The following is a 12,216-nucleotide window of genomic DNA, read 5'->3' on the forward strand; positions in this document are numbered from 1 at the left end:
CTTAACATGGCTGTCTATTTAGTCAATCAGGTTCTGAACACACATTCTCTGATGGCTGCTGCGCGCAAGCTATGCACTGGTGTTGCTGGTGGAACGTTATTGCTGTAACATGCTTTACCTGCCATGAATGTCTGTTTTCTGCTTTCCCACCACCCACCCCAGACTCCCTGTTTGCGCTCTGCTTTTGTTTCGGTCAGGGGGATTTGTACAGCGTACCTTGCTCACTGCCTGTAATTATTATTATCTTAACATGATGCATGCTCTGACAGTGAGCTACCCCGAAGGAGCAGAGCCCAACACCAAGACTAATGCATTGCATGCATTGTAATCTTTTTCAAATAAATGGTTAAACGAATATGTGGCGTTTCCTGTCTGAACCAGTTCACTTGTGTATGGATAGTCTAATGTAACTGAATCAGTCGTGACAGAAATGAAAAGGCAGGAGTCTTTGTGGCTTTAGAAATGAAGCTTTCTCTTATTGTCTATTTATTTGTTCTCTGGCTGTCCATTGTGAGTGATGGCTATGGTAATTACGATACTTTGCATAACATACACTCGGAGGTCCTCAAAATATGTCCCCAGCACTTGGATAGCAGTAGCAGACAACAATGACAATAGAAGTACCAGTAGCTGAGGCCTCGCACTCCTGACCGCAGGGTGTTGGGTTCAAATCCCAACCAGGCTACAGCTGTGAAAGCCTTGTGTGATGAATTTCACCCTAATTGCTCTGTGGGGAAATTGAGAGCCTAAGTAGCTTCCAGAGTATCTTCACTGTGGACTAGGGCATCTGCCAAGCAACATGTTCAATGGAAATCATAGACCTCTCCATTGCATGAATTAATAAGCATTGTCAGGAAGCATGAGACCAAAGCTCATCATGGACAGAGTTTTCATATGGCAAGTCAAAATAGATTAAGTGTGAGTGAGTATTGGCGGGGAGGGTTGTTCTTGGAGCCTGTTAAAACCCACTTCCTTCACTGGCCTGAGTCTGTTGTGGGAGAACTCTTCTCAGCAGTGCTAACTAAACTCTCTCTACCCTCCCTGGACCACTCCACTTAATCCTGCTTGGCCCTTCGGTGATGGCCATTAGTGCTCAAGTAAACCCATACTGTAAATCTAGAGGTTATTCTTGCCTCAGCGTTTAGAAAAACTATGTTTGAAAAAGTGTCCATGTCTCCGTGCCTGCGCGTTTATATTAGAGAAAAAGGAGATTGAGATAGATCAAAAGCAAGTGAGAGGGAAAGACAGATAGATAAGCGAGCGTGACTTTGACTCTGACACAAACCATGCACAGCACAGCACGCTCTCCTTGGGAACATTTACAGATCCAGGAGAGCAGAGAAGAGCAGTGGAAGAGCTCTCTCTCCTGACAGAGAGTATGTAATGTCTCCGAGGAGATGAGGGACTTCTTACCTCATTTGCACTTCCAGCAGCTGCATGGAACTGCCGTGCGTCAAGGTTCCCTCTCAGGCTATAGCACAGGAGAGATCTATGGATGTGTCTATCTCCCCCACAACCACACGATCAATCCTCTAGTGTCTTTCTAACAGTCAACGGTTAGAGATTTAAGTTTAAGTTTCAAAGTTGTATTTTCACATGTACAGGATACAGCAGGTGTTAAACAGCACAGTGAAACGCTTACTTGCGAGCTCTTTCCCAACAATGCAGAATCAAAGTAATGATAAAGGAAAAAAACACATGAGAAATACGAGAGAAGAAAATACAATAAAAAACAGGAGAATGCAAGTTATATACAGGTCAGTGCCAGTACTATGATTCCAATGTACAGGGGTACTGGAGTGATTGAGGTAGGTATGTACATGTACACAGGGATAAAAGTGACTAGTAGCAGGATAAATACCAATGGTAATAATAATCACTATAGCAGCAGCGTATGTTGTGAGTGGGTGTTTGCATGGTGATGAGTGTGAGTGTATGTGTGTGGCGTCAGTAGTGAGTGTGTGAGCGTGGGTGCATGTGTGTGTGTGACTGTGTGTATGCGTGTGGGAGAAGAGTGTTAGTGTAGATGTGTGGCTTAGTGGGTAGAGATCTGTGGATGAGCATAGAGTCAGTGGGTAGTTGAAACACTGCTTGCCTGAGGTGGCTGGTTGAAAGATTTAGGGTGTGTCACTTTCATGATTATCATTAACACAATATGAAATTCTATTGTTCATCTCCAAGATCAACAGTCAGTTTCTCTTAATCGTCTTGTCGTACCAACAACAAATTACACAGTCTAGTTTACGAAAATGCATACAGATGTCCCCAGTCTCACTAAAAAAATGGAGGTAGTCTAGAAAGGTAGGGTAATGTAGATTAACTTTGAAATGTGGCAAATACAGCATGTGTCCACCATCTGATGGTGATGCTCTGATATGTTGTTAGATAGATATGCCATTATGAGAGCCTGGTAGGAGGGGAGTGTGTCTGTGTGGTGTGTGTGTGTGAATGAGAGAGAGAGTGGCCAGCTGTGAGGAGCTACTCATCATTTTGAATGAGGTCCTAAGGAACACACTGTACATCATTACGGCATGAGGATACTCACTGTGACTGGGTTAGCCTCAATCTACACCCTACCCGTTGTGTGTATGTGTGTGTGTGTGTGTGTGTGTGTGTGTGTGTGTGTGTGTGTGTGTGTGTGTGTGTGTGTGTGTTTATGTTTGTGTGTGTGTGTGTGTGTGTGTTTGTGTGTTTGTGTGTGTGTGTGTCGTGAGTGCAATTCAGTAGTGTTTAGGGAGCTTCATTTGTGTGACCAGGACATGGTACAATAGGTTCCGTTCTGCTGTAGTGTGGTGAGAGGGCAGTAAGGGGTTTGTAATAACAGTTAGTGGCACATTAATGAGGAGTTGGGGGTAAACCACCGTTTCTGGGCAGAGCCGTGTAATGCCAACATGTCAGGTATTTAATAACAGATTAGATTGGAACGTGGCTCATTGATAGTCATTGTTATGATGTAGCGTACAGAACATTGGGTCAACTGAGGCTACAACTGAGGCTAGACTGGAATGGGAGGAGACTCTTCTGTAGGTCTGAATGTAAGAAGGCTGCCATCTGGTGACTGGTGTAAGAAATGCATACATGGAAAGGCCAGTGTCCTCCATTTAGATTTTAATGGGATATGTACCATTGGAGCACTGTAAGCTTTGTTTTAACGTCCTAGCTTATAGGCCTACATGCCACTGACCAAAGCACAGTTAATGGCATTCTCACCACATGGTTACATGGGCCTAGTAGCCACTTCCATTCACACTTTTGAATTAACAGAAAACGACCAAATATTATTTAATTTTTGGATGAACCACACATTAATATGGTATTATGAACCCAGGCCACTTCTAGCCCACTCAGTGGAAGTGTATGTTCAGGGAGCTGATTTCGATTTCAATTAGCACAGGAGAGATGTCTCTCAACTGTGACCCTCTACACCCCCACCAATGGCTAGGGCACCTTTAAAGATACTGTCATTAGCTTCCATTAGCAATTAGTCACATGCAACATTTCCTCCACGGCCACCCAACCTGTGTCTTTGTCAATGCCAGCCTGGTTTTCATTCGGTTTCTGCTTGATACCAACTTATTTGGTATGACAATGATACAGTAATTGGCTGAAGCAGAAACAGCTAGAAACAAGGTTAACTGAAGTATACTGCACTGTACAAAATAGCCAGTTACCATGGCTTCTACCTGTTTCAATATACTCTCAAACTTCCCACTTCGTCCATTTCTAATCAGCCGTGCACAGACACCCAGACACACACACGTTACGTAATGGTTCTATTCCTGACAGAGCGCAGGTGGTCTATAAGAACAGCAGGTGAGTCATGAGCACATTGATTAAAGAGAGGGAGTTGATCGTCAGGGAGCTGTCGCGTTCCACCGCTGGCATCACTCATTGTGTGTGTGCGGTAGGGGCGACAGTGTGGGCTCTAACGGGCCCCAGCAGTCTGCTGTTTCAGCTAGGTGAAATAACATGGTAAAAAATAGCAGCACACACACACCACGAAATATTAAAGGGTGTTAAAAGTTAATGTTGTCTCTCTGCCTACCCTTCTGCAAACACATCTGTTACACGCTGGAGCATCCTTAGCAGCACACTCTAAAAAAGATCTGATCCTTTGAGCACATTGGAAAAAAACAGGCGCCACATCCCAAGCCAAAGCAAGCAGATTACTGAATTATTGAAAGTCACAACAGTAAAATGTCAGCGAGGTCCGTCAGAGAGAGAACATAAGAGGAGAGCAGTGGGGATTTTAATCATAAGACACTCACTCTGGAGAGTAGAGCACTCGTCTCTACACAGCAGCATCACACGTCATCTGTTTAATGTCTCCCACACACGGCTCTATTAAAAAAAACGTTATTACTCTTTTATGACCCTGCGCTCAATGTCCCAGACTGACAGAGCTTCTAGACTCCCACTGTTTACATGAACCTATCTACAGGCTGTCTGTCTGAGTACCTCATCATAACATCTCTCTCTCTCTCTCTCTCTCTCTCTCTCTCTCTCTCTCTCTCTCTCTCTCTCTCTCTCTCTCTCTCTCTCTCTCTCTCTCTCTCTCTCTCTCTCTCTCTCTCTCTCTCTCTCTCTCTCTCTCTCTCTCTCTCTCTCTCTCTCTCTCTCTCTCTCTCTCTCTCTCTCTCTCTCTCTCTCTCTCTCTCTCTCTCTCTCTCTCTCTCTCTCTCTCTCTCTCTCTCTCTCTCTCTCTCTCTCTCTCTCTCTCTCTCTCTCTCTCTCTCTCTCTCTCTCTCTCTCTCTCTCTCTCTCTCTCTCTGCTGTAAAGCCATACTGTGTGTTACTAATGTATCATGTCTCAATTGTTGTCACTGAGCCTGGCACCGACAGGCACCGTGTCGCTAATACTAACTAGCTATCTGTGCGTGGCTAACGACTGTTCTCTCTGTGTTCTCTGCACCAGCACACCACCGTCCTCCCTTTCATCATCATTGAGATGAGGACCACGCACCACCAGTATCCCAGCAGGCCTTGTGGACTGATAGCTGTGTGCAGCTTTGCCGTGGGATACGTTCTATGGTAAGAGCCCTTTTCCTCCAACAATGACAGGCTGGACTCTTCCTCGGTCTGTGTTGCTAATTGATAAGAGAACATAAAAGGCGCATTCACACTGCACCTTAGCCCTGGGCTAAGGGAGATTTAAGCGAGTGTTCACACTTGCGCATTTTAAAGTGGGCTAGCACTAACCTTAGCCCAGGGCTAGCTGGCCCTGATCCGGAGCAGGGTTAGTACCGACTTTTCGGATTTAGCCCCAGATCAAACACGGTGCCAATATAGCCAGTGTGAAACAGGGTTAAGAACAACACCTAGAATGCTTACTGTCCAATCACAAAAGCTGCAATGTCACTTAATTTACATATGCTTGTGATGCCTGTAATGTGTTCTGCATGTTATTTTGTTAAGGAAATTCATACTATTTCATCCTTCCTCCTGAGGACAAAAATCAAAACACTTTCATCCATGCAAAACTTTGGTTGCTATGTCTAACAAAAATGGTTGCTGTGCAGCAGGCTTCTCACTTGGCCAACTAAAGCTAAAACCTCTACAGCTGGAAGGGCAGCAAACGCTCCATTTGTCTGTTTTCATAGCTTTTCTATTTACATTTAATTGGATATATCCATGATAATAATATTGTTGCATGAATTTAAGGGGTGCAACAAGTATAGCCTCTTACAAGTCACGCCTGAAAATGTGTTAATGAGCCACAACAATACCATGCATCCGCAAAAGTTTTTTGGTGCTCCAAAATTACAGTATGATACTGTATTTTGTGGGGTGGTACTGAATTACAGTAAATTGCTGGCAGCACACTATCCAGTATATTGAATGTTCCAGAACGTGGCTATAAGGTGAATGCACCAATTTGTAAGTCGCTCTGGATAAGAGCGTCTGCTAAATGAAGTAAATGTAAATTACTGTAGATTTACAGGACAAATATTAAAAAATACGGTATGGTGCTGCATTCTGTGGGGTACAGCATTCTCACTAATAGGGTGCAACAAATATAGCCTCTTTTAAGGCACACCTGTAAAAGCTTAGCCCAGGTTTAACAAATGCTTGTGTGAACACAGGCTAAACTAGCCCAGGGCTTGTCTAGCCTGGGGCTAAGATAGCCGGGGGCTCAGAACAATGCAGTGTGAAAAGGCCTAAAATGTTATTGTCCATTTCCACTTGGGGCCATTAAAACATGCTCTTGAAAACAGGCATAAGACACATATAAGAACATACTGTACAGAACAGAGAAATCATCACAGCAACATCACAGTATAAATATTGTGTACTGTGTGTCCTGATGATGAATGTGACTGATCTGTGTGGCTGATGAGAAGACAGGGACGTCCAGCCACCCCGCCCCTCCCCACTGCCTCTCCAGGCCCGTAGGTCTGGCAGCTAGCTCCATTCCCACGTTTCTCATGGCTCTGTCCCTCCACGCCCTCATGATGGATGGCCTTCTCCTTGCATGATAACACACAGTCTCTCCAAATCTGCTGCAGATAAAACAACCTCTAACCCTCCTCTATCAGTCGAGAAAGAGAGAAAGAAAGAGAGAGAGGGGGATCTGTCTCTGGTCTGGCAGAGAGGCCTGCCTTGTGACAACACCAATACCAGAGAACCAGACCCTAGTCCTGAGCACGGCAGATTTAATGCTCACAGAGGAGAGGAGAGGCTGGGAACCGAAGGAACCCTCTACTGCAGCCGCAGCTAACCAGTGCCGACAGCAAGGAGAAGGGGGTTTGTCAGACCCACCTGAAGTGTAGGAGCCTCACGCAACAAACACCTCTCTTCATTTTAATCCCTGGCTAGGATTAAGAGGATTATATCCCCACACGTCTCACAGGGTCAGGGAATCTATCTCCTTTCCCTCGGCGGGAGAGGAAAAGTGCTGGAGTTGGGTAAATCCGTAGGATGTCTGCACAGGAGGCTGGTGGCACCTTAATTGGGGAAGATCGCCTCGTGGTAATGGCTGGAGCAGAATCAGGGGAATGGTATCAAATACATCCAACACATGGTTTCCATGTGTTTGATGCCATTCCATTTGCTCCGTTCCAGCCATTATTATGAGCCGTCCTCCCCTCAGCAGCCTCCACTGGCTGCCTTACATAGGGATTCCCAGCCAGGGAGTTACAGAGAGAGAGGGGGATAGACAGAGAGAGGGAAAGAGAAAGATGTCAAGTAGGACGAGTTAAGCTTCAGTGGCAGACATGTCTGATCTGTGTACAGTCTGTCAGACACCATCACTCATACAGACATATGTAGGCTCAATCATTTGGATTGTCAAAAAATTGTAAACTGAGGAATGCTAGGTTACTAAAATTAACATTGAATGTAGGGATTTCCCCTGAATCCATAGAGTCATAGTCTAAAATCCCTGTGGTTACGAATGAATTATACAGTACATAATAAATTAGGGTAGAGGTCAACGGATGTAACAACTGATGTAACTGTTAGATGAACTACCTTGTTTGCCCCCACATGTGCAACTTGAAGACATAAAACTGCCATTCAACTAATTGCCCAATTATTGAATTCAGCTAATTGAAGCAATTACATTATTCACCGTCTTACTGACGCCCAACAGCTTCCGTCTGTGGACTCAAGTATGTGTAATCACTTCTTATTAGTGGGATCAGCTGTATTGTGCAGCAGCCTCGGGCCAGGGTAAGGGCCAGTCCAGTCTCACCTTGAGTGATTGCTTTGGAATCAGTGGGCTAAGGAGAGGCTGTGAGTGGGCCAGCTGACGCACTGGACTCTGTCGCCTTTCACTAATTTGCCCTTGTCCAGTACTGTATGCTCTCTCTCTCTCCCTGAGACCTCTCCTAGCAGTGCCTCTCTCCCTGAGACCTCTCCTAGCAGTGTCTCTCTCCCTGAGACCTCTCCTAGCAGTGTCTATCTCCCTGAGACCTCTCCTAGCAGTGTCTCTCTCCCTGAGACCTCTCCTAGCAGTGTCACTCTCCCTGAGACCTCTCCTAGCAGTGTCTCTCTCCCTGAGACCTATCCTTGCAGTGTCTCTCTCTCTGAGACCTCTCCTAGCAGTGTCTCTCTCCCTGAGACCTCTCCTAGCAGTGTCTATCTCCCTAAGACCTATCCTAGCAGTGTATCTCTCTCTCTTACCTCCCCTGGCAGTGTCACTCTCTCTCTCTCTCTCCCCCTGAGCTTCCCTAGCAGTGTCTCTCTCTCCCCCTGAGACCTCCCCTGGCAGTGGCACTCTCTCTCTCTCTCCCCCTGAGACCTCCCCTGGCAGTGTATCTCTCTCAGACCTCCCCTGGCAGTGGCTCTCTCATCTGAGGGCATGTTACCTCAATCCACTGTCACTGATGGTCCTTCTAATGTCCTCTACCACTGTACTGTATCAGTACTACTGTATGTTCAAAAGTATAGCATTAAATGTACTGTATGATCTGATCTTACATCCATTTCAGTGGTTCAGCCTAGTTTAGGGCAGGTACGTTTTTATAATAATCTCACTATTAAAAATGTTTAATCTGGATTCCTACAGTAGGACAACCATGGGGGTGTGTTGTCTGTCAGACATTCAATGGACCAGACTGACTTTATGAAAGGGATGTGGCTGGATACTGTAGAAGGCAGACAGCAAAAGTGACACAGACAGTGGGTGTATGGCAGCAACAAAGGATCTCCACTTTGGCCATATTTGAGCCTCTATTGATACAGACAGGTGGCTGTAATATAAAAGTATAAACTCTGCACTCTCTTTCTTTCCTTATATCTTAGTCCTCTATCTCACCCCTACCTCCCTCTCTCTCCTGTCAGGATGTGCTGGGTGCACCATGTGACCGGTGTGTGGGTCTACCCCCTGTTGGAGCAGATCAGTCCCCTGGCGAAGGTGGCCTTCTTCTCCTGCCTCGCTGTCCTGATTAACATCTACTATGTCCTGGGAGAGATCCTCAACAGCTACATCTGGGACTGCTCCAAATGTAAGCCCTCAACACGTCTGGCAGCCACTTGTGTGTGAGAGTGGGAGTGGGAGTGTGTGTGTGTGTGTGTGTGTGTGTGTGTGTGTGTGTGTGTGTGTGTGTGTGTGTGTGTGTGTGTGTGTGTGTGTGTGTGAAGCGGAATAGCATGTTAAGGGCCTATACTGGCACAAATCCCTCCACAGAATCCCTGTGATTTCAGAACCTCTATTAGTTCTTGCACTCACACCAGCACTCACCCACACACACAAGTGCAAACGAGTGCATAATGTGTACACAAACTAACACATTTACTCACACACACACTGCACATACACTCACACACCTACACACTTGAGCTAACACACACACACATTCCTGTTACTATTTGCATTAATAGTGCGGGCTGGGAGGTCTGTGGGAGTAGTGCTACCTGCGGCGCTGAGTAACAGATGGGAAATGAGAGGAGAGAAGAAGAGTAGACTACAGCTAGCAGACACCAAATCCCTCCATCCCTCCTCCTCCCACCTGTTTGACACTGACCCAAAAATCAGCACAACCATTTCAATTCCTATCACAAACTTCTACATCCTTCGATCTGCTCACTATTCCCTCAACACTCTATCCATTCAAATGTCTCTTCTCCCCACCGGTCTCCTCTTCTCCTTTCTTTTCCCTCTCTCCTCTCTTTTCTCTCGACTCTCTCCAATCCTCTCCCCCTCACCCATGTTCTCTCCTCTTTCTCCCTCCTCTCTTTTCTTTCCAATCCCTTCTTCCTCTAGCCCATCCTCTCCTCTTTCTTCCTCTTCCTCTCCCACTTCACTTCCCTGGTTTAGTCCTGCTGTGATTTAATTCATTTCTCTCTCCCACAGCTCCTTCCCTCAGAGCTCATGTTCCCATCTCACCGCTCCAACATAACCTCAATATGCCCAAATGAGACATTGATGATAGATATATAAAGGCCAATTGGTCAGCTATGAATGTTCAATTGGCTTTTCATTTTGGAAGGAGTGGATATAAAGTGCTATTTGCAACTGTTCATACAACTTCATATTCCCCTCAACACCACTGATTTGAGTTATGCATGATTGAACAAGAGAAAACCGTGCATTGATATTTCTCTGTCTTCCAGGTGTTCTAGACACAGACAAGGCTAAAGCAGACTGAAGGCCAACACAGAGTGGGAACATTGCCATCCAGTCAAGACCCAGTCCTCACTGGGCTGCCGCATAGACAGGCCCAATCCCGACCCGGACAGCAGAATAACAACGACTGTGTAAATAAATTATGGAAAAATATGTGGGAATATGATCCGATTTATTTCTGTTTTGAAAATAACATTTTTGTCTTTTACATCTGTGTAAAAGAGGAGTCCTCCTCTTGAAATTGTTGAGACTGAAGCTAAGAACTGAGACGCCTGTTTTCTGTCAATGACAATGTGGGATATGAATTCACCACCTTGCTATGGACTGGAGGTATTACTATGACACTACATTTACCCACATATTAGTATTTAATCATCCTGTTCATCCATCTCAAAGACTCAAGTATTATCTGAACACGGAGCATACTGTATTAATGGAATGAATTTACTGCTATTGTATTAATGGAATTAACTTACTGCTACAGGTATGATATTTATCTTAAGATGCTTAGGCACGCCAGCAGAGTTAGCAAAAGCCATGTATTCAAATTATCTTTTTTTTCTTTTCACTGGAGAGCTTTCCAGCGAGGGCATCTCCTACAGTGGCATGAATGACAGACTTTTCCTGGATGTGTAGTGTCTAACAGCTATACCACATAATGTTATTTTCTAGGACAGCCAGACTGTGAGCTCCGCTGCTCGAAAATACCCTTTCTTGTTTTTATGCTTTTGTAAAAAGGGATGACCGCATTTGAAGTGTATGGTCTTTCAATAAAAAGTTACGTTATTTAGAGCGAGTCAGAGATGTCATGGATGTGTGTGTCAGCCAGCGTCTCACTACAGCTCTTCTCTTCACAGACTCACATAACACTAAATTCCATGGGAATGACGGCCCACCCATTCAATTAAAAAGAAAAATCACCACACGTATGATTTAATGTTTGCCCTATATTTTCACTGGCAATTTCTGCCTGGCTTTTTCAGACGCAGACTCTGTCCAAACATAACAATTCCTTTGTGCAGTGCTGGACAAACTCTTAACGAGAAACACACACATTCCAGTCCATAAAGACACACTAAATAACTTGAAGCTCAATGCAGAAGAAATATCCCCATAATGTGTATTTTTATTCACAACTATTCCAAGGCTCTAGTAACTCTGGGAGACAGACCTCAAAAGCTCTCATGAAATAATATGTTAGCCTATAATGTAAGTATACCACAGTATATAATGAAAAATGTGATACATTCTTTCAGTGGCTGTAAGTTTGTTTTGAGAGTGATATGATCTCAGCTGCTGTTTATCATTTTTAGAACAGACTGGCAATGTATTACAATCCTATTGACACCAATGTTTAAACAGAGAGCCAAAACAGCAAAATACCAGAGCATACTATATCAATCAATTTTATTTTATATAGCCCTTCTTACATCAGCTAATATCTCGAAGTGCTGTACAGAAACCCAGCCTAAAACCCCAAACAGCTAGTAATGCAGGTGTAGAAGCACGGTGGCTAGGAAAAACTCCCTAGAAAGGCAAAACCTAGGAAGAAACCTAGAGAGGAACCAGGCTATGAGGGGTGGCCAGTCCTCTTCTGGCTGTGCCGGGTGGAGATTATAACAGAACCATGCCAAGATGTTCAAAAATGTTCATAAGTGACAAGCATGGTCAAATAATAATCAGGAATAAATCTCAGTTGGCTTTTCATAGCCGATCATTAGAGTTTAAAACAGCAGGTCTGGGACAGGTAGGGGTTCCATAACCGCAGGCAGAACAGTTTAAACTGGAATAGCAGCAAGGCCAGGCGGACTGGGGATAGCAAGGAGTCACCACGGCCGGTAGTCCCGACGTATGGTCCTAGGGCTCAGGTCTCTCAGTTGGCTTTTCATAGCCGATCATTTAGAGTTGAAAACAGCAGGTCTGGGACAGCTATCCTCACTTTTTTATTAAACAAAACCTCTAACGGTGTGCCACCAGATCCAACTCCTGTAGCAGCTGTCAGCTCAATTAGATGGAAAAATGAAACTCTTCTAATACATTCCTCTGTAGTGAAATGGAAATAGGTGCTCTTGACAACTGTGGTTTTTCATCCTGATAGAGAATGACATCTTTGCTGGGTAAGTTGTTTGTATACACTTTTGTCATGG

At 44.8% G+C, this 12,216-nt stretch overlaps 1 protein-coding gene across 1 annotated transcript in view; it reads left to right on the forward strand.

Annotated features, from left to right (window-relative positions):
* Nucleotides 1–10,868, forward strand: part of LOC311108492 (androgen-induced gene 1 protein-like) — a gene marked incomplete at its 5' end in the record, with an annotated part of 48,193 nt that extends 37,325 nt beyond the window's left edge. Inside the window, 3 exons of the mRNA XM_084151124.1 lie at nucleotides 4,916–5,031; nucleotides 8,785–8,948; nucleotides 10,057–10,868. Coding sequence (XP_084007250.1) covers nucleotides 4,916–5,031; nucleotides 8,785–8,948; nucleotides 10,057–10,091 — 315 coding nt within the window. The 3' untranslated portion in view covers nucleotides 10,092–10,868. The remainder of the gene's footprint in view (nucleotides 1–4,915; nucleotides 5,032–8,784; nucleotides 8,949–10,056) is intronic.
* Between the last annotated feature and the right edge of the window lie 1,348 nt (nucleotides 10,869–12,216).

Source organism: Coregonus lavaretus (assembly GCF_964263955.1).
Source record: "Coregonus lavaretus genome assembly, chromosome: 33".
Taxonomy (NCBI): Eukaryota; Metazoa; Chordata; class Actinopteri; order Salmoniformes; family Salmonidae; genus Coregonus; species Coregonus lavaretus.